The following is a 26,219-nucleotide window of genomic DNA, read 5'->3' as shown; positions in this document are numbered from 1 at the left end:
GTGTCTTCTCGTCTGCCGACTTGAAACCTGGTACCTAAGAAAAAGAAAAAGCAAAAAAAAAAACACCAAAAGTTACTACCCTTAATTTAAAACGATACATAAACTCACCGGTTAGCTCGTTCTATGTTGATTTCCTTCCATCTCGGCCAGTACTAGTTGGTGATGCGAAGAGCTGAAACGACACAGAAACAAGATTATTTTCCTCGACTTTTGCACAGCAACCATTTCGGATGTGTTGCGAAACTGTTCTGCAAGAACAAAGCAAACAAAATCACCGAAACAACCGAAACCTACCTGACGATGTTTCCTAAAGTATTCCACTGTTTCCGGGTATTTCTCCACTGCAGTTTTAGCTGAAACGAAAGAGAGATAGAAAAACGTAATCATTAAACTAGAATCTGCCAAATTAGCGCTAATTGGGGACTTATACTGCGAAAAATAGGACTTACCTTTGAAAATCGAGCAGCCACTATAAGGTTTTGATACTTGAAAGCTTTCAAAATTTCTACTTTCACCACTTGAATGTTTTGATACTCTTCTTCTTGAATTCCTCTTCATTGAGATTTATTTCTGAATTGACGTTTCTCGTGAGTTACTGTCAATATTGGTCGCTCAAAGCGAATAACACTGAACTGAAATCACGGGCTGTTTCAATCACACGGTGATTTGAAAACATGCGAAATGTGAATAAATATGGTTCAATCGTTTGACTCTTTATTTTGCTTAATCAAAATGAAGTTTAGACAAAAACACGGGTTCATTCATCTCTCTTGGGACAAAATGAATGGGTAACCATTCATTTTGAAAAGGGACGATGGGGTAATGTAACCGTGGTTACTTTTTTTATTGTGGACTCCGTCACAAAATCCAATAATCCCTGTCCTTTATGGAGAACGCTACAACAGTCGTTCGAAAACAGAACGGCAGACATCCCACCTATCTGTCATCGCGCACAGTCACTCTCTTTCTGGGTTATCCATGGGCGTCGGTCATCCATTGGCGTGACGGGGAAGTGTCACCACCCGGAGAGCGACGCACCTTGTAATTCTCTCAAATCTTGCCGACGTCTTTTTTACAAATCGGCATCGCAGAGGAAGTTCTTTCTGTTCGTGACCGTTTTAGAAGTCGGAAGTGCGCGTCGTTGCTAGAGTACGTTGTTTTTTTGTGAAATGTGGTGTAAGAGTGTTTAAAATTACTTTTTACTATTTACAGGTTAAATAAGCTAAAATTACCTGTAAGCATCAACAAAAAAATAGTTAAAACCGTTAAAAGTGTGCGGTTTCGTTAAAAATGTATAAAAAGTAGTACGGTTAGTTGTAAAATGTTACATTTGTAAGAAAACACGTTAAAATTTTTGTATTTATATAAATAGCTAAAAGCGGTTAAAATTCACTCAACATTTAGTGAAAAGAACAATTCTGTACAAATACGACATAAAAAAAAAGGTAAATTTACTGAAAACTATAAAAAACATGTATATTGTAAAACACGTGCGCATTGAATGACGTCACCAGATATCATAACCTCTTTGGAAGGTCCAAGAGGGCCTTTTTTTTGTTTGTTTATTTGCTTGTTGCACAGCACACGACGCGGCTCAAATCCAGAACGGACAGAAAGAGGAGATCGGAACGCCAAATACCGATCGATCCACGAATTCATCAAATTACCCGTTTGTTCATGGGTACAAGGACGACGAGGCCGTTGACATCTCGGTGCTTGTCGTGGGCCCTTCCGGGACGCCGGTAAGGAGCCAATGATAATCTTGCCGGAAATAACCTACCCGGCCGTTCCCGATTGGAATCATCTACATCTGCCGTACATCGAGGTCATCGAGAGCTGAAAATCCTAACCTATCAGTGCACAATGTTTACCGCAAGTATAAAAACAATGTCATGTGACGTCGCTAGGGAAAATAGCTATTAATAAACCCCAAATAATGTTGTAAAATGAACCCCTAAAAGCTTCTCAATAGTGGAGTAATTTAAATTCTTTTACACCAACTTTGTTCGTGTTCCGTTTGCGGCTGAAAAGGCCCACCCTGTCTCTTCCCTCCAGATCGGCCTCCTATGGGAATTACCAACTCTGCCCTTTTGAAAAATATTCAGTTGCACCGGTTGGGGACATGCGAGGTACTCACCCGCCTACGCCTTTGGTTGTCTCGGCGCTTGTGGCTTTCCCTATGGTGAGTTCCTCCGAAGAAAGTACTGTGACGCATAAACGACCCTGAGTTCCTGTTTGTTTCTATCCCTTAAATTCCCACCCACTGAGCTTCTCCGAGTAACAGTTTTTAGCGCGGGACGAGCAACTATATGAATGATTTTAGCTCGGGACGAGCAGTTATATGAATGGTATTTGCTCGAGACGAGCAATAATAATGTTGAGTTTAGCTCGGGACGAACAATAATAATAGTAACTTAAGCTCGGAACGAGCTATATTAAAAGATTTTAGCTCAGGACGAGCGATAGTAAAATTTTAGCTCAGGATGAGCAATAGTTAGAATTTAGCTCGGGACAAGCAGTAGTAAGATTGGTAATAAAAAGTAGTGATAATAACAATGATTTAAGCTTGGGACAGCGACAATGATAAATATGCAATGAAATATTTTTCTTAGCTCGGGAAGTATTTAGCACTAAGAGTTAACTTGGTTGAAAGCTCGGGACGAGCATATGATAAGTTGAATGTTAACAGCTCGGGACGAGCATACAATAAAAATAACTCGGAAAGAGCACCGCCCAAGCAACCAGAATTCCCTTAAAAAGGTTCCATAGAAGCTTAATCATCTCTCGTTTGTGTCTGAAGAGAATGCTAATCAGCCCAAAATTTAAGTTCTTAAAGCTACTTTCAAGTTCGTATAGGTGGCTGTAGAGAACGCTATTCAGCTTCTAAGAGAATGTCAAGAAACTTCTACGCGCCGAAAAAAAAATCCAATTGACAGATTGCTCTGACAACCACATGTCAGATTGCTAGGTTGCCGGTCTATCATGGTTATGCTGTGTGGTGGCGGCTTATAGAATACTACCACTGGGATACTGGTCCACGTCGTAAAAGGCGACTTATCCAGTACTTCCCATATGCGTTAGTCATTCTTCAAATGCGACTATCACATTGGGAGGGGGGGAAACTTGGCTTGGGATTTTGAAGTTCTAAGCCAAGTTTTTCTTCAGGGAGGATTCACCAATTGTGCTTATTGCTATTAATGCGCATGCACGAGTTGAATTCTCCTAAATTTTGTAAACACCCGCTTCAGGGTGGTTCTGTGCCTGTGGGCCCCAAAGTGGGGGTAGGAGGGTGTATAATAATCCTACCTTAAGCAGAACGTTGTTAAGGTCTGCACTATAGCCAGGCACTGGTGAAAAGGGCCGTATTTTTCCTGGCAACTCGTGGGATTCAGATTATACACACGATTTTTAAATTTTCATCCTGTATGGGATACCCCGCTTCATGCGTCGATATGAAGGTGCAGGGGTTCTTGTGTGTGATGGAAATATGTGTGGAATTCTTTGATAGAAATGCTTTCTATTAAGGTTGCACAGATAAATCTGCAGCACAAAAGAACCGCTACACTTAACTTATGTCGTTTAATCCTTAATGGAACTGCATCAATCGCCTTGGTGCAAGAACCCTATTTCCGAAATGGAACTTTTTACTTAGGGAATTTGCTCAAACCAAACTTTACTGTGTTCAGTGTAATTGGAATGACTAATGCCCGAATAATGCCTCGTGCATGTATATTGATAAACAATTCTTTAAATGCAACACTTATACCCAATCTAACAACAAGAGATATTTGCGTCGTTCAGGTTTCGCTGCCTGATAGAAAATACGTCTACTGTTCAGCATACTTACCATATGAACAATCATCCCCTACGGATGATTTAAAAAATGTCATTTCATTCTGTGAATCACAAAATACACCTCTTGTAATAGGCTGTGATGCCAATGCTCATCATTTTGTATGGGGTAGCTCAGATATCAATCTGAGAGGCTCAAATTTAATGGAATATTTAAGCAGCACTGATTTAGAAGTTCTAAATGTAGGAAATAAACCAACTTTTGTTAGGTGTGACAGAGAAGAGGTGATTGACATCACACTTTGTTCTAGAACAATTTCTCAGGAAATTTCAAATTGGCATGTGCCTAACGAAGAATCGATTTCTGACCACAGGTTTATCTATTTTGAACACTCAGGTGAGTTTTTAGAAACAATTACATTCAGAAACCCAAGAACAACTAATTGGGACCTTTATTTGGAGCATATTGCTATTAAATTTCATGGATATACACCTGAAATTACTACTCCTTCTGAGTTGGATGAAGTGGTTGCAAAAACCACCGAAATTATTTTAAATTCTTATGAAGAAGCGTGTCCCGTACGAACGTTGAAATTCAACAAAAACAGTACACCATGGTGGAACTCAAATCTCAGTAAATTACGAAAAAACTGCAGACGCTCTTGGAACCGAAGGCGCACGGAAGGTTTTGATGCCTTCAAGTTGGCTCGCAGAGCTTACCGGAAAGCAACAAGAGCTGCCGAACGCTCAAGTTGGCAGAACTACTGCACAAACATTTCAAGCTTGCACGAAGCAAGTAGGTTAAATAAAGTCTTAGCCAAATCAAAAGATTATCAGGTTTCATACCTTAAAACCCCTAGTGGTGATTATACATCAAACGACGAAGAAACATTAAGTTGTCTATTCAATACTCACTTTCCAGGATGTGTTGATCAAGATTCATCGATAGAGCCTGAGTTCTTTTCTGGAAGTCTAGATTCCTTGCATTTTGCTCGGAAAATAGTTACTACAGAATCGATCAAATGGGCAATCGATGGTTTTGCTCAATACAAATCTCCTGGAAGTGACGGTTTATTTCCAGTTTTGCTTCAAAAAGGTTTCGATCATTTCAAACACATATTGAGGAAAATAATGATAAGCAGTTTTGCTCATGGATATATTCCTAAACTTTGGCGGCAGATAGCCGTGAAATTCATCCCTAAAGGGGGACGATCATCATACGACGAAGCCAAAAGCTTTCGTCCTATTAGTCTAAGTTCATTTCTATTAAAAGCACTTGAACGTTTAATTGATCATCATATCAGGCAAGAATGCCTTGTCCAACATCCGCTTAATGCGACACAACATGCATACCAAACAGGAAAATCAACATTAACTCTTCTGCACAACGTAGTACACAATATTGAAAATAGTTTTTCACAGAAAGAATCATGTCTAGGAGCATTTCTAGACATAGAAGGAGCATTTGATAATGTCTCGTTTACATCAATAATGGATGCGGCACTACTTCATGGAGTGCCTAGTGTTATAACTAACTGGATTAGCGCAATGCTAAGTAACAGGAATCTTCATTCGTCTTTAAGACAGGCTTCAATAACAAAAGTTAGCACACGTGGTTGCCCACAGTGAGGTGTACTATCACCTCTTTTGTGGAACCTAGTTGCAGACGGTTTGTTGAGAAAACTCAATGACCGTGGAATACCAACCTATGGATTCGCAGATGATTATCTTCTGCTGGTAAGAGGTTTGTGCATAAGCACATTATTTGATATAATGCAACAAGCTCTGCGCTCTGTTGAACGATGGTGTTCTCATGTAGAACTTTCAGTTAATCCTCTAAAAACTTACATTGTTTTATTTACTAAAAAACGTATCACCCGCGGGGTGCGCCCTCTGCTGTTTTATGGTTCCGAAATCACCGTGTCTAAACAAGTTAAATATTTGGGTGTCATTCTTGACTCCAAATTAAACTGGTCTGATCACATCGAATTCAGAATCAAAAAAGCATGCATGGCCTTCGGACAATGCCGACGTGCAATCGGAAAAAACTGGGGACTCAAACCTAAACATATTCACTGGATTTATTCCACAATAGTAAGACCAATTCTGGCCTATGGGTGTCTAGTGTGGTGGCAGAAAGGAGAAGTTGCAACAGTTCGGACTAAACTAAATCACCTTCAAAGAATGTGTCTTTTGGGGATGTCCGGATCGTTCACTACAACTCCTACTGCAGCACTAGAGGCTCTGTTTTCTATCAAACCTCTACACTTGTTCCTAAAACAGGAAGCCTTCTCATGTGCTTTTCGTCTACAGGCAGTTGGTTTCTGGCTGTCAGGAAATATCGAAAGATCATCGAGTCATACAAATGTGTGGCCTGAATTAGTTAGATTAAACAAGTTTAATCTAGCGCCAAACGATTTAACACTCTCGAGTAGTTTTCCCTACATGGGGTTTAAAGTCAAATTTCCTTCTCCTCAAGAATGGTTATCAGGTTTCGTAGAGGACCAAATCCCAGACTCTGCCATAAATTGTAGAACGAATTATTCACAGCGTAAAGTACCGTTATTTGACAAAATTTGTGTTTTAAATCTTCAAAGTGTATCTGTCAATCCAGTAATGTTTCTGTATTTGTGATGTTCATTTGTATAATACACGCAAGATGAACCAAACTTGTGTTTAACAAATAAATGTTCATCTGGTTCACTTTTATTTTTAAGTGTGAGTGAAGCCTCTGTACGTTTGGCATGTGCTCGCTTCATCGGCCATCTTAAATTGAATCAAGAAGCAGCAGCAGTAGCAGCAGAAAGTGTCGCTCCCGGAAAAAGGTAAGAAAAAGTTCAGTTTACAATTTTATTTATTGTATAATTCTTTTTTTTAAACATGCGCCTTATAATAACACATCTTTTTCTTTTTATTTCAGATAAATTTCGAAAGGCATCCGAAATCGGTGATCACTGATCAGGTAAGTTTTTATTGAAGAAAATAAAAACGTGTTCGGCCATATTGGATTCCGGAATCACCGTTGGGGGAGATTCTTTACTGTTTCCAGCTACTTCGTTCGATTTTGGAGCTCGCGGTTCCGATGGTAATCGCTTTTCTGGTGCCGGCGTCATCGAGTTTTTTTTTCCAAGCTGGTCATTCAGCTTCGTTCTCTTTACCTTTCGTGGGTTTGGTCGTCGTTATCGATTTCTGTGCATTGACTAGCTGCTGACTTCTTCAATAGTTTTCGATGAGGTCAGTAAAAAGGAATCGTTCAAAATTGCAGAATTCTAGCTGGAATTATGGAAATAATATTATTGTCTATTTCTTCTGAGACGAGATGCCTCTCTTAGTTACTTATTATCATCGTCAGAATCTGATTCCGATTCAAGCGGCGGAAGTTCTGATACTCGTTTGGGCTGAAAACTGAAGAAGGAATGCAATCAATCAAATGTATAACTTTTTTGAAAATCCTCAAACTCAAACAATACCTTCTGATTGCTCGACAAAACTTTGGAGACCGCTCCTCGGAAGAATCTTTTTCTCTGAAAAATAATAACCAGGCTGCACTTTTTTTTCGGGCATAGAAAGCACCATTCCGGTGAACCCTGAGGAATTGTATCCAGCACCATATAGCGTTTTTCCTTGTAAATCGAAAGCACATTTGACGATTGATTGGATGCCTGAAATCGTAATATTCTTTTATACAAAAAGGCACAAGTTTGTATTTAAAAACTTATCGTTAGTAAATCGTAGTTCCATCCTAAGAAATCTACTGTTCTTCATGTTAAACGGATTTTTCCAACCCAGTGCTTTAGAAAGGCCAGTGGATTCTTCAACAGAGCAGGGTGTCCACGTATGATGACAACATTGTTGATGTTTCTGTCCAACAGAAGAAGTATCTCTTCCTAAAACATAAAATTCAAAACATTATATTCATTTTTGTACTTCAAAACTTATAACTTACCAATTAAGTAACACTAAAACTGAAAAATAACGAACCTCAAGACCACCGAATGGATGAATAACTATCTTTTAATATGTATATTAACATAAAACTGCTAGGATTTATAGGAAATTCTTTTATTTGATACTGGCTTTAACAAGCTGCTGAGATTCATTGAAATTTCTTATAATTTGTACTGAATTTATCAGTAGCTCCTATTACACACTGAACTTTAAAATATACTGGATTGACCCTTTAAATTTTATTGCCAGGTTTGGTTCAGTACGGGATAATCAGACTCCAAAAGCTCCCGAAGAAAAACTGAGCTTCCCTTCCAGACGTTCTAGACACGGAAGGTTGCTCTTAATTTTATTTCGACTGTCAGTCAACCAGAAGTTGTGTTTGTCAGTCCAAGAATTCGACTACCAATCAACAGCTGAAGATGGACGCCTTCTGACAGCAGTCGCATCCCTCTCGTACTCCGCAATCGTACATCTTCAGTCCGCATCGCAGTCGGGGCAACTTATGCTGTTCAGTTATAGAAATTTTTCTCTATTTTGTTTCGAATTAAATGTTTTTCTCTAGTTAATAAAAAAAATATGTTAAAGGCTACATCGGATGTTCAGTATTACTGGATCCGTACCCGCAAGACCTGTGCAAGTGATTCGAATCATTTTCCTAAGTTTTTGGGCCTTATAACAGCTAACATTTTTCGTTCTCTTTCCAGGTAAACTTCCTGTAGGTCACGTTTCGGTACTGGTTGATTCATTTTTCTAACAACTCATTCTTCAATTAGAACTGCTTCAAGGTAGGTTTCAAAATAACATATATCTAAAGAATTTCATTCCTGACACATTCTATCGTTAGGTCACGATATCTTTCGAACACTTATTTACACAGCAAAAATTTAATAATTTGAATTCACAGCAGAAGGGGTGCAAATTACTGGATTAGCGCTTCAACATAAATTTATGTCTTGATTTGATATTACATCATGGTGTAAAAATCACACGCTTTCAAAAATTTTTTTTTAATAAGGTACACCGGGGCAAGTGCAAACGGATTTCACAATAGTTCAAATTTCACATGTCCTAGAAAAATATGTATGTGTTCAAAAATTATCAACTATCGTTCGTTGCATCACTAAAATTGTTCTCAAGAAATTCCCGTTGAAAGTGAAAAATTAAAAAATGCTGGTAAAAAGCAACGGTACTTCTGTGACAAAATTTATAAGTTTGCACTTGCCCCGTTTATGGGGGCAAGTGCAAACGCAATCCTTTTTCCAAACCAATTCACAGATGCGTCAGTGTATCGGGTCTAAAATGAATTTAATATATGTTCCGGTATGTTTCATAAAATTTTATTAATGTTTTTGCTGTTTTCCTGCAATATTAAGTACTTTTTTTGACGGTTCACCATTTTTGCTGACTGTTGTTTTAAGCAAAACACCTTCATTTACCAAGGCATTACGGAATTTTGAAAAACTGCTTCAGATACAACACTTTGGATACCCCTTCTGACCATTCTAATATAGATAATGCTGAACCATTTTTGTGATGAATTTTCTGAAATGGCTAATTTTACATGGCTTCAAGGTGCGTTTGCACTTACCCCGGTAGTGTCGTTTGCACTTGCCCCGCAGTGTGGGTTGACAAGAGTGAATATTATTTCACAACTTCTCGTTTTTTGTTTTTACATAAATTATCTAAGTCTAGCACTTTTCTAAAAGAAAAAGAAGATAGAAAGGGAAATACGAGAAAATAAAAAAGGATTATAGACGGAAATCAATAATTTGTAGAAAAGTTGTACATTTCGATCATGTTGTCCAAGTCTAGCATAGCTAGCACGCCTCTTACTGGAACGTTAGGTGATTTTTCTAGGGCCCGAAGGGAGTTTATGAAACTCGTTCTAGCGACAAGGTGGACCTCATACGAGCAAACAGTATGCTCGATGTCATGGTAACCTTGGCCGCAACTATACAAATTCCCGCATAAATGAGAATTGTAACCAAACGATTTCTATAAAAGTCAAACGACGATTTGATAAAGCGTAAAAAAACGTTTAGTAAACGATTATTTAAACCGTGAGATTAATTGGCTGAACCGTTAAATCCAAATTCACAGCATTTTTAATATGTCGTTAGGTTATGTAATTGTTAAAAACGGTTAAAACATTTGTATGGGAGAACCGTTCAATAAGCAGTTCGTTTAAGGTTGAAGAACCAATTGTATAAAACGTATTCAGATTAACGAACTGTAGTAATTATAGTTATTTGAAGAGCTCTCATATCTAAACCTTTACGCAGATACGTCAAGTAACAATTTTACTTTACGTTTTCCAACTTTATGCTGACTGTTTGAGAAACCATTCGTGAAAAGAGCACGCACACAAACGCAAAATGTTCTTCATGTTTATTGGAAATAATTCGGATAAGAATAAGAAATGCGTTCATTTTCACTATTTTTATTAAATTACTTAATTAATATAACGAATATTACCCTAAATTTTATCCCAATGGGTCATTTTTATTCTGCTTCCTCCTGTCGAACATTTTGATCAGCACGTCCTGTACATGGTTCCGGAGCCAGCACCAACTATGTCCCTGTGTGGTCCGTAAGGATTTTCGTCTGCTTCGACGAATTCGCTATAATGATGGGCCAACTAATTCTACCAAGACCGAAAAGCCGATCATATGTAGCTGAAACGCTTCCATTGTGTGAACCAAAAAGGTTGAGGTCCCGGGTGCACAACCTAAAATATGAGAAACGGGGTCATTAGGTTTGGTTTTTTTTTTAAGATTTCTATTTGTACATACCTGTTACTACCGGGTTTATGCATTCTCTAGAATTAGAATGCCCTGGCTTTGCCGGTTGCACCTGCTCCAGCCGAAAATAGAAATAATTTTCGGCTGCAAAAAAAAATCCGTTCGGCGCACCAAAACAAACGAGGACCGTGAGCGTCAGTGGTGCCAGATTCAATGTTTTATCAATATTTGTGAAGATATTGAAATGCAAAAGTTCTTTTTCAATATTTTAGGTGATTATGTTGTTATTTAAAAATATTATTAAAACTTTCATTTGCCATTAATTTAATCTTGCAATTTCGTGCAATAGAAATCAAAGTTATAGCAGCTATATAGAATCGAGAAAAACCTTAAGGGCTCCATACTCCATGCAAACGCTAACACAAATCGATGGTGTTATGCGGTATGCCACCTGTTTGCTCTTTGCTGATTCACACTTTGTATCGATTATCGCAACATCTCTTTAAAAAAAGATTACTGGCGGGAACAGCAACATAAACAACAAAAATCATCAATAATCCGAATTCAACTTCGGATCCAAACCGAATTAAGAATATCTCTTCCAGAAAAAGTAAGCTGTTTGATACAATTCTACTGCTAAAATGTCTAATTTGTGATCGCCCTTTCCGTTTAAACTCTGTATGGTGACTAAAAAGGAAAAAAATCTGTAACACAATAAATATGTCTTAGCAAATTAAACGAAACTTCATGTTTACAATTATACAAATGCTTGAGTTTTCTGCCTGTTCTTATTTCATTCGCCTTTGATTCTTACGTAAATGCTGATTCCTATCCAAATGATTTGTGAAAGCATTATTGTTCACTTCTACAAACTTTAATAAAATATCTGGAATATGAAAAAAAATTGAAAGATGCATGAATATGTACAATTTTAATTTTCGAAATCGTCTGGCATCTCTGATCCACGTTTCGATAATTTTTGACGTGAATTTGACATAAGACATGAACGCTCTGGGTAACGGTTCGAGTTCAATTTTACGATTACAGAAAAATTGATGAAAATCGTTCATACCATTCTATCACCTTTACAGATACCATCACTTTTTCACAGAAAGGTTCATGTTTCATTTTTATCGTTCAAATTTTTCGTCGAAGTAAAGTTTAATAAAACAGCTACGTTTACACTGAAAATCACTTTTTCTGAAGCTGTAGATGAATCGTATAAACTGTTTGAGATATAGTTTTTTAGTATGCGGGTTGCTGCCAGCAATATCAAATCGATACAGTACAGCGTCTAAGGTGTTATTTTCGCGGGTTTTCGTTTTAGCGGAATGGAACATTTCCGCGGTAAGATATTTACTCAAAAATGTACTGAGCAAATGTTGTATCCCAATAACTACTATTTTTTGGTATCGACACTCAAAGCTTAAGTTTTATGTTAATATACATCATTCTATTTCGAACGCATAGTGTGAACAGTAGTCTTTGTAGTTTTGATCCAAGTTTCTAGGAAAACCCGTTTTTCTAGGTGTACTCAAAGCTCCAGAACGGCCGTGTTTCTAGGTTTACCCAAAGCTAGACATAATCCTCTAGTCCGGTCCGCAACACGAATCGTACACACTAAGATTGCATTTATCCCGCTCGGGACCATGATTCTCCGTATCACAGGAACACTGCTCAATTTAAACGAAGTTCGAATGAGAACTCACCCGAATCGCGGGACGTCTCATCTCTTCTGAAATCCGAGACAAAATTGCTACGAGAGCACAGGAACTCTAACCAACCCCGTGAACTCAGGACAGTGTTCTCCTGAATCGCTGTAGACACATTTCTTGTCAAATCTCCCATCTCTTTCTATCCTGTTTAAAAAAAAACAACCGGATTTCTGTTTCTTTCTCACCAGTGCAGAAAATAAAAACCCGCGAAAGAGTTCAGTTTGCCATTTTTCCTTGCGGTACCTGTTCGTTGCTGTTAATCAGAAATAGTGAACTCATAGTGAAAATTTTCGTTGACTGCATGGTTGGGTCGGCATATTCGGGTGCAAGATTTTTCAACGCGTTTGCTGGCATGGACCGGATTAGGATAAGATTCTAACGGCGCATCGGTAAGTTTCGATGTCAGGCGGCGTTTTACTAAAAGTAATAGAAATCTTTTCTATTTGTTTTTCAGATTGACAGTCTTGTCTGTATTATAGTGAAAAATAAGATAAATGAAAAAAAAATTGTAAAATGTAAGAAATAAATGAATATACTTTAAACAATCATTGTGTTTTTTTGTTTTTTATGGGAAAACTTAAAAATTTAGAACCAGGGGAAAACGAAAGCTAATTTCACTACAAACCACAGGAGGAACACGTTTCGAGCCCGTAGGAACATTTCAAATCTCCTGCAAATTACAGGAGAAAACCGTTTCGATCCTACAGGCGAGTTTGACAGTTGTTTTCCTGAGCGATTTTTCTGTCCTGAAGTCGTCCTGTAATTTCAGCTGTTGAAAATACAGGACGAAATCGTTCCGATCACAGGAGAAAAGATTAAGTGTGTACACGGAAAAAATTGCATGGGGTTTTCAAATACAGCTTCATGATAATTTTACTATATCCATCATTTAGTATTTTCAACCATGATTTAGTGTTTTATACCAGAAATCTGGGCGATAATACTACGATATAGTAGTTTTACTATGCGAACTTTGACAGCTCATAGTAATTTCCGCTTGTCTAAATTACCATGCGTATGATATTTTGACATTGTACGATTTGTGTTCTTGCAATTACTATGCGCATGATAACTTTGGTACATCGTCCTTCGTATTGTCGGTAATACTATAATCATGATAATTTCATCATTGTTATTCTTAAACTAACATCCTCATGGTAAGTTGATGAACGTAAAGCATTCTTCACTTAAAAATATGGGTGCGTGAATTGTTAATTTTACGCTCAGATTTAGTAATTTTACCATGCGCTTAGTTTGAGTGTTTTTATAATGTTTTCATTTTGCGGTTGCGATTTCGGAACGCGGTTTCGGTCATCGAGCTTTATAGTGTTCACATGAGTCAAGTTCCACAAAAATGATGCAGTTCCGAATGGCTCCCGCTGGGCCATTCGATTGTCCAGCTCGTTGGCAGATACACGGGGAGTATCCGTTGGTTACAATGATGACCAACTCTGGTGGTGTTTTCGATGGACAAACCAAGTGACTCAGCTGAAAGATGCTTTCCAGGTGACCCCGGTATTAGACAAGCCGGATAAAAAAACATCCTCAATGGTAATTTTTCTTTTTTGATGATTCATTCTAAAATTATTTAATCGTTTCAATTTTTGTTTTGTAGACCTTCATCTACAGAAATACGTCCAGCTGGTGGGTCCACGAAAGATTGAGGCATGTCGCCTGGTTAAACAAGATCAAGAGTAGAAAAAGTAGGTAATGTTTCCCGCCGGATTGGCACATTTTAGAATGTATAATTGTGCTTCTCTGTACCATTACTCGGAAGGAGTTCCGGCGGATGACAAATATCGACGTCAATATACTGTTTACGATAAAAAATTGGATATCTTTGAAAAGTTGATCTTTTTACAAAAACAGCTGATGGATAAGCACTTAAGCGGAACCACTTTCCACTAAGATAAGTGGAAAAATTTGATTTTGAATGTACTGCGCCTACTTTCATAACAGTCCCATATGCAAAAACAAGCAAGCGAGAAAATCAGCTTTTTCTGTTTTGGAATATATTTTTGAATTGTGACCTCAACGTTCATTATAAACGAAAATCGTTTGATGGAAGGTGTTCTAGGTTGGCATAATAAACTGTAAGACCTAAATTTTTTGAAATTGGGACATTGATAAGGTCGGGAGCACAATTTTTATTCGTTATGGGACTGTTATGCGAGCATATTTGAGACCTTTTTCAAATCTACTCGCATAACAGTCCCACACAGAATATGTGCATCTGATAGTTTTTCGCTGAGGAAGAAATTCCTTCCTTCTTACTGGTTTGCCTTCGAAAACTATTCAGTGTGCATAATTCGACATCAAAGGAATTGAATCTTTATTAAATGATTCAGAGCAATAAATCAAAGATTCGCCGAAGGAAACATTGAAAAGTAACTAAATCCGTGGAATTTCACATATGGGACTGTTATGCGGGTATATTTCATATGGGACAGCCACGAGTTGATATTTTTCTCAAAATTTCTAGAACAAAATCTCTTTTTTTATTGTTTTATATTGAAGCCCTTTGTTCAAAATGACGAACTATCAGGTTAGATGAAAATGACGAAAATTCATATGGGACTGTTATGCGAGTAGGGGCAGTGTATTCATGTGGCAAAAAAAATCATTTGTGTTTTCACTGAAACACAAGTTGTCGATGGCCAGACACAACTAATGCACAAAAATATAGGAATATGAATCACTCGCACAAGACTTTTGGGTATGTTTTTTCTTAATACTGAAAAAATTTTGAAAAACTAGAATAAAAATTTTGTTGCCAACATTGTTTCGAAAATAAAAAATCGGAGAAATTGCTTTTGGCTATGCAGTAAATTTTAAACTTCTCCGAAAGCCAAAATACTTCCATGTTTTATTCTTTCTTAACTTCTGCTTAACATTTGAATGTGTAGGGTCGCAGACAAATGACCTTTTTATTTTTTTAATATTTTATTTAAACTCCAATAAGTAATAGGTACTTGAACACACACCAATGTTATTTAATTTTTGATTTTTTAAGCTGGCTCGACGTACTCAATTCAGAAACGCAAACTCCGAACTCCAGCGATGGGTTCGTGCGTTAAGTAATTCTGAATCCGAAGAGTCGGTACAACCGAGCGTTCCAAATTTACTCCTGGATTCAGAAAACTGGGACACGGAATCTATTGATACAGATTTTGATGGCTATGGAAACGAGCCTCGTGGTCCTGAAGTTAACTCAGAGGATACACAGATAATCGATAGAATCATTCAAGAAAATCAAGAAAATGAAAATGAAATTTCTAGCTCTGAATCAGAATGTTCTGATGAAGGTGTGGAAGTGCATGACGTAGCTAGAAAACTCACCCAATGGGCAGCGGAGTTTAGTGTCTCCGCTACAGCAATGGACAATCTTCTGGCTTGGTTTAAAAATAGCTATTTTCCATCTCTCCCAAATAGAATAAATACCCTAAGAAGCCAAGGGCATACATTAAATGCGCCTATCAGGCGTATGGGAGAAGGCGGGTTTTTCACCTTCCGATTAAAGCCATTACTCAATCTGTTCATCAAAATAAATGAAATTACAACAGTTCAAAAACCAAATTTTATCATTAACATTGGTATAGATGGTGTACCCATTTCAAGAAGCTCCCGTAGTGGATTTTGGCCAATTCTAGTTAAGTTCGATGGTTTTCACACGGTTTTACCGGTAGCGGTTTTCCACGGACCAGGGAAACCACCGAACATCCATGAGTTTATGGGTGAATTCACTCTAGAACTGAAAGACCTGCTATTGAATGGGTATGATCATGGACATCAACATTTTACCCTGACGTTAGGTGCAATAGTACTAGATGCCCCGGCAAAAAGCTTTGTTTTGGACATAGTTTCTCATAACGCATTTTACGGATGCCCTAAATGTATATGCCGAGGAAGGAAAATTGAGCATCGAGTGGTATATCCCAACCTTCAGGCACCGTTGAGAAACAACGATTCGTTCAGGGAATTGAACGATAGAATCCACAGGTCAAATCGGCTACCTCCCTTAGCTGAGGTTGGAGTGAACTGCATAGACAGCGTGTCCATCGATTATATGCATAACATTTGCTTGGGGGTTTTCAAGACAATTATTAAGTTTTGGACAACGACTTCCAACTGCCCGTATAGTTTAAACCAAAACCAAAAGCATGAGATAAACCAAAGAATAAGTGTGATTCGGAAGCAAATTTGTTCTGATTTTGCAAGAAGGCCACGTCCGCTAGAAGAGGTCCAGTATTTTTTTAATGTTGTATTAAATGTTGTGTTTGTTTCAGCATCTACAAGTGCACCTCATTACTCTAACACTTACACACTCGCTCGTCTCGTTCCTACCGGATTGGCAGCGAACACCTTTTTTGCAGGACAATTGTTCGGCATTCTCGCAACATGACCTGCCCAGCGCATCCGTCCTTCACCACCTTCTGGATACTGGGTTCGCCGTAGAGTCGCGCGATCTCATGGTTCATCCTTAGTCTTCACACTCCGTTCTCCTGCAGGCCGTTAAAGATGGTTCTCAACACTCGTCGCTCGAATACACCAAGTGTTCGCAGGTCCTACTCGAGCAATATCCACGTCTCATGTCCGTAGAGTACAACCGGACTAATGAGCGTTGTGTACAGGTTACATTTTGTGCAAGGGCTAAGTCTATTCAACCGCAGTTGCTTGTGGAGTCCATAGTAGGCACGACTTCCGCTGATCATTCGCCGCAAGATTTCACGACTGGTGTCATTGTCCGTCACCAGTGAGCCAAGATAGAAAAATACGATTATCTCCAGCTTGTGTAGCCTTGTTTTCACTGGACAAGCGGGCTAGGTCGGTCTCGGATCATTAACCCAATCCTTCCTGCTTGTGTTTCAGTTTTCGGTAGATCTCCACCGCCGCAAATGATCTGCCGACTTCATCAATGTCGTCGGCAAAGAAGATAAGTTGACTGGATCTGTTGAAAAGTGTGCCCCGCATTTCGCACACCGCTCGTCGAATAAAACTTTCTAGCGCCACGTTGGCCATCATGCAGGATAGACCACCGCCTTGTCGAAGCCCCCTGCGCGATTTGAATGAACTCGACAATTCACCCGAAATCCACACACAGCACTGCGTTCCATCCATCGTTGCCTCAATCAGTCTGGTGAGCTTCCCGGAGAAGCTGTTCTCGTTCATGAGTTTCCATAGCTCCTCACGGTCGATCGGTATGCGGCTTCGAAGTCGTTGAATAGGTGGTGCGTAGGGACTTGGTGTTTACGGAAGTTTTTGAGGATTCGCCATAGTGTAAAGATCTGGTCCGTCGTAGATCGTCCCTTCATGAAGCCGGCTTGTATACTCCCAATGATTCTGTTTGCTTGTGGCGTTAGGCGGCGGAGTAGGATTCAGGACAACACTTTGTAGGCGGCAGTTATCGCTCGGTAGCCTCGTAGGATTTCGGAAGTTAGAGCAAAAGCTGACAAACGACATCTTCTTCTTCCAAATTCACTCCAGTCGCTCGTAACTCTCGTAGAACCTTCTCGAACTTCAGAAGGTATGCCTTGACGTCCTCTCCTTCCAGCAGTCGCAGTTCTTGAAATTGCTTCCGGAGATAAAGCTTACCGGATATTCCGACACGTTCTAACGCATTACAGAGTGCGTCCCAGGCGTCCTTGGCGGTTCGCTTATCCTTGACGTAGTCCAACTGGTCTTCACCAATACGATGGATAACCAGGTTCTTGCATTTCCTGTCTTGGGCCTGACGCTCGTTGAATTTTTTTTTCTTCTCGACCTTCACCTGGATGGAGTCCTCTGGAAGATCCCTCGCAAACTCCTCGTCCTCTATGGCATCCGTCAAACAATGCAGCAGCCCTCTATCTTCCATCAGCACCTCGACACGAAATAAAGTTACTTACTTACTTAATGATCCCGCGCCGATCCTCCTGTGCATAGGGCCGTGGTAAAAGACCTCCACTGTTGACGATCCGGAGCCAGCGTCTTCACCTGGTCCCAGTCAAGATTCTCGTCGACGTTTTCAGCGGCTAGGCTTCGCCGCCACGAGTTTCTGGGCCTGCCTCTTCTTCGATGACCTTCTGGATTCCAATCTAGCGCCTCTCTGCAAATCTCGTTTTCATCTTTTCGCAGCATGTGCCCAAACCATCTCCACTTACGTTCCCGAATCTCGATTTCTAGCGCCCTTTGATGACACCGGCGGTGTAATTCCTCATTCGAGATCCAGTTGCCAGGCCACCAAGCGCGGATGATATTCCGCAGGCAGTGGTTTACAAATACTTGCAGTTTTCGCGTCGTCACCGCATATGTGCACCAAGTTTCGCACCCGTACAGCAATACGGATTTGACGTTTGAGTTGAAGATTCGGATCTTTGTTCGTAGAGAGATCTGGCGTGACCGCCAGATGTTTCGAAGACTCGCAAACGCAAATCGGGCCTTTCTGATCCGGGTTTCGATGTCTTTCCTGGTACCACCATCAGGCGTAATCTGGCTACCAAGATACTGGAAGCACTCCACTTTCTCAACTTGTTGCCCAGCTACCATGAAACTGGAGGGATTTCCTGTGTTGATCTCCATCGACTTGGTCTTTCCGACATTGACTTTGAGACCTGCTGCCTTGGAACTTTCGGTGAGGTCGTCGAGTTTGCTCTGCATATCCGGTTGCGTTTGGGCGAGCAAAACAATATCGTCAGCCAAGTCAAGGTCGTTCAGTTGCTCCATTGTTCAAGGATTCCACGGCAATCCTCGGTTCGGTGCACAGTCGATCGATCCAGTCAGAATCTCATCCATTACGATTAGAAAAAGTAGCGGTGATAAGATACGTCCTTGTCCTTGTCCTGCAAGACCTTGCACGAAAATGCCTCGTATTGTGCTTCGATGAGATGAACTAGTTTCTCTGGGACCCCTCGTCGCCTTAGAGCCGCCCAGATGTTTTCATGGTTAAGTCGGTCGAATGCTTTTTCGAAATCAACAAAGACCAGCAGAAGAGAGTCCTAGAATTCGTTGATTTGTTCCAGTATGATTCGTAGCGTTGTGATGTGGTCCACACATGATCGTCCGGATCGGAATCCAGCTTGTTGCCGTCAGAGTACTTTGATGGTTGTACAGATCAACGTTGTGCCTCGCTAGTTACCGCACTCTGTCAGGTCTCCTTTCTTCGGGACCTTTACGAAGATACCCTGCATCCAGTCGGCCGGGAATGTTGCAGTATCCCAGATGTCAGCGAAAAGACGGTGAAACATTTGTGCTGACAGGGCCGAGTCAGCTTTCAGCATTTCAGCAGGGATGCAATCGATCCCAGGTGCTTTGTTGGATTTCGGGTTCTGTTGGCCATCGCTATTCGTGACTCGGAAGAGTTGTTCGAAGTGCTCAGTCCATCGTTTGAGCTGATCTGTTCGATCGGTCAATAACTGACCTGCTCGGTCTTTCAGCGGCATTCTTGCATTAGTCCTAGCACCACTGAGGCGGCGAGAAATGTCATAAAGTAATCGGATATCTCCATTGGCGGCGGCTCTTTCCACCTCTTCGGCTAGGGAGTTTGTCCAGGCTCTCTTGTCTCGTCTACAAGCTCGTTTAACTGCCTTTTTCAGCTCCGCATATCGTAAGCGGGCGGCTGCTTTGGCTGACCCGGTACATGCCTGCTCAATTCCGTCTTTCGCCTTTCTCCGATCATCGACCATCCTCCAGTTTCATCCGACATCCATTCACTCCAAGGCTCGGGATTCTAGCTGTTCAACGTATGCCCTTTTCACCTCTGGATTCTGCAACCGGCGGACGTCGTATCGACACCCGACTTTCTCCTCGCGCCGTTGGACAAGCGCAACTCTCAGTCGTATCTCGCCAAGGACGAGGTGATGGTCAGATGCAATGTCTGCGCTTCGCTTGTTGCGGACATCAAGAAGGCTCCTTCTCCATTTTCAGCTGATGCAGATGTTTCTGCATTTGATATTCTGTCCGGACATCTCGGGATACCCAAGTGACCTTATGTGCTGGTCGATGGGGGAAGAGCGATCCACCGATCACCATATTGTTGTTGCCACAAAATTCTGCAAACAGCTCTCCGTTTTCGCTCATCTGTCCTAGGCCATGGCGCCCCATGATGCGCTCAAGGTCCTGATTGTCGGAGCCAATCTTTGCGTTGAAGTCGCCCTAATGGATTTGAATGTCATCCTTCGGAATTTTCTCTACCACGCTGTTCAGTTGACTGTAAAACTGCTCTTTCTCCTGCAAGTCGGCAACGTCAGTTGGCGCATAACACTGGACCATTGTAAGGTTTCTAACCCGTGTTCTAAATCTGGCTACGATTATTCTTTCGTTTATCGGTTCCTATCTAATGAGGGCCGCGTAGGCCTGCGGGCTTAACAGGAAACCAACTCCTCGTTCCCGAGTAGCATGTTCTCCTCGTATGCCAGAGTAAAGCAGGACTTGCCCGGAAAATTCACACGATACAAATGCATGATCATTATTTTTCTTCTAGTACCGTCATCAATTCACAGAACTACAGTACCGTTCATAATTCCAAACAATCTGAAATTCCTTAAGTTTTTAATCTGATAGTAATTTTCGTTTAAATTTTAGACTTATGTTAGATCAACTGCCAACCTATATCATCTCACGAAATACGAAATTCCTCGTGGTTCTTGAAGCATGGAATCTTCCCCACAATCAAAAGCCCCATCAGGTCCAGTCAAGTTTCATGCAACGAGGTTCTGTAGTTTCCGAGACTATAGTGAACAGACAGACAGACAGATATTTATTTATCATTGAAATCTTGCAGAGTGATTGTTGAAATTTTCGTAGAATTACTGTAACTCGGTTCGCGCATATTTATAAACGTTAAATTTCGTGAGATGATAGAGTGGCAGTTGATCCATCTATCATACCTAGGGGAAAGTCGGGTAAGACGGACACCCTAAGGTAGAATCGCAAAATAAAATCAGATATTGCTTGTTTCACCCCAGTTTTCGTGCAGATGGGCAGTTTAGGTTGTTTGCTATCACATTAACCATTGGAATTTGTAAATTTCCTTCATCAAGACTGTTTTTATAGCTATCTGAAACATGCTTTCAAATTATACTTTTAAAAAATGGTCGGGTAAAACGGACACTGCTCAGAAAAGGTACATTTTGCTGCAAAAATTGCTGTAAAAGTAGCTATTTTTGTGAGTTGAGTATTTGAACACGTTTTTAAACCAAAATGGAACCAAGTGGTTTGAGTCCAGAAGCGAAACAGTGTGGTTTCAGAATTCCGTATTTTATAGTCGCTTTCTTCACTAGAGATCCTATTTTTACAGTTTTTATGGCCTGTTTGATATGGTGGGTGCTTTTCGACCGACAATTGCTCTTGACAAGGTATTTTGAAGGCATATGAAGGAACAAACCGATGAAAAATTTAAAATATCTGGAGAAACTGATGTGTCCGTTTTACCCGACCTTGAGGTGTCCGTCTTACCCGCCGGAGCCAATTTTTTTACAAAACGTTTGTTGTTCAAGCCCTTTGGCCGAAATTTGCTGATTTTCCTCCAGGTGGTTAAAAATAAGTCTGATAAACACTTTTCCTTTGAAAACGGTTGAACGATACTATATGTTTTGTTTTATCTGAAATGGAATACGATAACTCCAGGAGGTGAAATCTTTAAATTTGTCTAACATTATTAACTCAAAATACTCAATCACATTAATATCCAACATGTTATGTGTGTGAAAACATACAGTTTATGGTTACTAATTTCTAACAGCTATGTTGTATCTCACAAAAATCATGCTAAAATGCTTAAAATTTATTGTTTTTAAATATTTCAGATAACACATTACAAAGCTACTGAATACAGGATGATGCTTTTATACACCGGGCCATTTCTTTTTAAAAATGTTGTACGGCATGAATACAACGAGCATTTTCTTTTGTTACATGTTGCGATTCGTTGGCTATGCCATCCTACAGACTGCATTGCCAAAAATGCTGACGCCGAGGCCTTATTGATACGATTTGTAAATGATTTTAAAAACCTTTACGGTACAAAATATTTAGTGTACAATATACACCTTCTCATCCATTTAGCCAGAGAATGTTTGGTTTTCAACAAACCGCTAGACGGATTTTCTGCTTTCCCATTCGAAAACTATCTGTATAAAATGAAAAGAATGGTAAAAAAAGCCCCGAAGCCGCTTGAGCAGCTTAAAAACCGTTTGCAAGAACATTTTCATTTTAATGCTGAACGATCAATTGAAGCACGTAATAAAGCCGATTGTAATAAGCGCATCCCAGGAACATTTGAATACGATGAAATTGTATTTAAGGAAACGCATTATAAAATAGATAGTTTCAATTCGTACATATTTCACAACAACGAATATTATGAAATAATTAATATTGTAAAAAGAGATGATAATTTCAAGTTCCAATGCAAACAAATTCTTAATTTGATTCCATTTTATGTTGACCCGACGCGGTCTTCAAACGTTGGTATCAAGTGCTGTAATCACCTAATGTTATCCAACGATATGTGCTCGATATCTGCCGATGTATCCAATAAAGTAATGATACTTAAAAATCAAGATGTGTGCATGTTGGTCACCATTCTTCACAGTTCGTGATCTGCGGTATGTACCAACTGACTCCTTTTTCAATAATTGCATGTACATGTAAGAGGTTTAGGTCAAATATTATCTCAGAATCATAACAACGCACCGCGAGATTCCTAGGAGACTTAAAGCATGCAGTTGATGGCCACAGATGACATGTGTTCGATTCCCATCTCGGTACTGGATGTTAAATGTTAATCCTAAGCTGTCCACGTCTACTCAATCTGTAAAGCCTAAATTGACCAAGACGGTGTATGTCTTTTTAACATGTTTAATTTTATGTTTAAATATGCTTGTTGTTCATAAATTGTCCATGATATTCTAAAACGCTTATTTTGTTGGATCCAGTTGATGATGTTTTGAAATAATTCTCGATATTTTTTTTTTATTCCAGTGGAAAAATGTATTCAAATTATGAATACCTCGATGAAGAGTTTTTGGAGGAAAGTGTTTTAAAGTCACCACCTCGGAAAACCCAAATGCCATTAAAAACCTCAAAAATTTCAACATCCTCCGATAGATACAGGTTAAATTTTGGAGGAATCCTCAACTCGGGTGAGTACATTTTTATACAATATTTTTGGTAACTGTCTATACTTTACAGGAATATGGTTTGGCATAACATCATTTGGCAAGTGGGCATTTGGCATAATGCCAGGCAAGTGGTCTTTTGGCATGATAGCGATTTGGTATAATTTCATATTTTTGTGTCGTCACGTCGGGTTTTACTTTCCTGACAATGTTTCCAGACCAGTAGACTTAGACCAATGTATTAAGGACAACGCTTACGAAGGTGGATCTACAGCCATCAAGGATTGGGGAGCTCCGGCGGCTATGGGTCGCCTCAACCTTTGCTTCCTCGATGTTTGCGACAACGCCCCAACGTTATAGGAGAAATCTTATTTTCATCTAAATAGTGACCACACGAGTAGTTAAAATAATGCCAAATGTCTTTTATGCCAAATGTCTTATGCCAAATGGCCATTATGACAAATGACCGTTATGAAAAATGGCATTATTCAAAACCGTCATACTTACATCTTTTATAAAAATTATACAACAATCTGTAAATTCAATGAAATAAATCCAACGTTTTTCCTTAGTCTATTCTACGGGAAGTTCGAATTAGATTACAAAGGAAGCAAAATGATGAAGAGAGCGTTGACATTTCTTCTTAATATTTATAATTACATCCTTGGCGACTCCACAATGTACAATTGGTGGTTAAATCAAAAATATTCATAAAAAAAACTTCAAGAGACTATATTTTATAAAGTCCATTAGATACTAAACTCTCTTCGACTCATTTCATTAAGCTTATTATTGAAATTAATATGAAAACTACTTATTTGTTAACGCAACACTAATTATATTGTTTTAAAAGAAGTTTTCTATTTATAGTTTCCAGCGTTATCGAGTCAGATGTTGAAAGCGACGACCATGCGCATCAGAATGTAGATAATACGACGAAATGGGATAATATAATTTCACCTGGAACATCATGTTCAATAGCCAATTCAAGTCGGCCGATCAAAGGTAAGTTTTTTTTAGGTTTTTTTTTGTAAGTGCAGTTGGCACATCTTATTCAAACCGTTCATGTATACCGGTATCGAATTTTGAATACGTCGAATGCGTCAACATCACTGTTTTTAAGAAAAAAAAAACGCGCTATTTTTCGAAAACCAAATATGATTCAGATCACATTATACTATCTATATGTAGATCTCCAAACGTGCTTTTTGATCCAGCTCATAACACCATTTGTTCACTTTTCTATTCTATTCTATTTTCTTTATTTATAGAGGATTTTAACCAACTTGGTCATTCGTCCTCTCAGCATTTGTTTATATTTGGCGCATTCGTCCTTCTCATAATTAACTACTGATACATTTGTGCTATAGATTTCATGAACTCATTGATCGAACCGAAAATAGGATTTTTAAAATGGTTTTAATTTTAAGCTTCCAGCTTCTTCGGGCCAGATACGAAGGAAGACGACGATACGCATCAAAATGCAAACATTGCTAAGAAATCAGATAATATTATTTCACATGGAAAATTATGTTCAATAGACAGCTCAAACGTGTCTTCTCAAGGCAAGTTTTGGCAAGTTAAAATTTGTTAGCCAATGAAATTGAAACCATTCTTTCGTTCTTATTTCAGATATATTGGATGCGCTTGCAAGGATTGAATCCAAAATAGATTCTCTAGGTATGATTTTTATATTAATTAATAAATTTAAAGAATTATTTTTGATAAAAGTTCCATGAAAATAAGTCACTTATAAGACCAAATTTAAAAGAAAAAACCTAATACATGCAGGACAGTCCTTTGCATGGCTCAGTGAACATGATTGATTTTCGGAACATAAATTTCAAGATCATTCTACCATTAACATTTATTTTTCTTGACACAGTACTACTTTCATAACAGTCCCATATGCAAAAACGAGCAAGCGAGAAAATCAGCTTTTTCTGGTTTGGAATATATTTTTAAGTTGTGACCACAACTTTCAGCATAAACGAAAATCGTGTGATGAAATGTGTTCTAGTTTGTCATAATAAATCGTAAGACCTGAAATTTTCGAAATTGGGCCATTAGTAAGGTCGGGAGCACTATTTTTATTCGTTACTAGCTGACCCGGTGTGCTTTGCTACACCTTTCAAAATCGAATGATATTTTCATAATTTATTCAAATTTTTATTGTTTTGTTGGCATTATTTTAAATCAAAATATATCATAATTCATAAGCAACCGCTATAAAATGAGAGCTGCAGCTGGAGTTTCGGATTGCTACACAAAAATAACTTAAACTAATATTATGAATCTTGATTTGTGTTCAAGATCTGATAATTTTTATTTGTTTCTTTAAGCCATAATAGGAACCTTCCTCGGCCTCCAATACCCCCACCTCCCAAGTTTCACGTAAATCGGTTCAGTAGTTTCTGAGTCTATAGGGAAAGACAGAAAGACAAACAGACAGACAGAAATTCATTTTTATATGTATAGATCGGACTGTTATGCGAGCATACTTTGTAAGACTAAAATTTGATCATTTTTGGACTTCTAAATGCAGTTATGCGTGAATTCCACATTGCAAGTTGAATCTTTTTACGATTTTTTATTGCATCTGATAGTTTTTCGCTCACGAAGACATTCCTTCCTTTTTACTGGCCTTCGAAAACTAATGTGCATAATTCGACATAAAGTGAGTTGAATCTTTTTTGAATGATTCAAAGCAATAAATCAAAGACTATTTCGCCGAAAGAAATTAAATCCGTGGTATTTCGCATGTGGGACTGTTATGCGGGTATATTTCATATGGGACAGCCACGAGTTGATTTTTTTTTCAAAATTTCTTGAACAAAATCTCTTTTTTTATAGTTTTACATTTAAAAGCCCTATGTTCAAAATGACTAACTGTAAGGTTAGATGAAAAATGACGAAAATTCATATGA

At 39.0% G+C, this 26,219-nt stretch overlaps 2 protein-coding genes and 1 long non-coding RNA gene across 3 annotated transcripts in view; 1 reads left to right on the top strand and 2 right to left on the bottom strand.

Moving 5' to 3' along the window:
• The window catches only part of LOC129755986 (putative inositol monophosphatase 3), a 190,549-nt gene that overhangs the window by 128,126 nt on the left and 36,204 nt on the right, over window positions 1-26,219 (bottom strand). The gene's annotated exons all lie outside the window — the stretch shown is intronic.
• LOC129756061 (uncharacterized) lies at window positions 6,793-8,617 on the bottom strand. The gene is made up of 3 exons (XR_008739385.1): window positions 7,263-8,617; window positions 7,129-7,197; window positions 6,793-7,065 (listed from the first exon to the last, which is right to left on the bottom strand). It is a non-coding gene; the product is annotated as an uncharacterized LOC129756061 (long non-coding RNA).
• Window positions 22,673-24,966, top strand: LOC129756035 (uncharacterized). The gene is made up of 4 exons (XM_055752789.1): window positions 22,673-22,779; window positions 23,156-23,316; window positions 24,163-24,297; window positions 24,723-24,966. The coding sequence occupies exons 1-4, from the start codon at window positions 22,736-22,738 to the stop codon at window positions 24,884-24,886; spliced, it is 504 nt and encodes a 167-aa protein (XP_055608764.1). The 5' UTR covers window positions 22,673-22,735; the 3' UTR covers window positions 24,887-24,966.

Source organism: Uranotaenia lowii, chromosome 1 (genome assembly GCF_029784155.1).
Source record: "Uranotaenia lowii strain MFRU-FL chromosome 1, ASM2978415v1, whole genome shotgun sequence".
In the NCBI taxonomy this organism is placed as follows: Eukaryota; Metazoa; Arthropoda; class Insecta; order Diptera; family Culicidae; genus Uranotaenia; species Uranotaenia lowii.
Note: the sequence above shows the minus strand (reverse complement) of the source record. Positions and strands in the feature narration are given on the sequence as shown.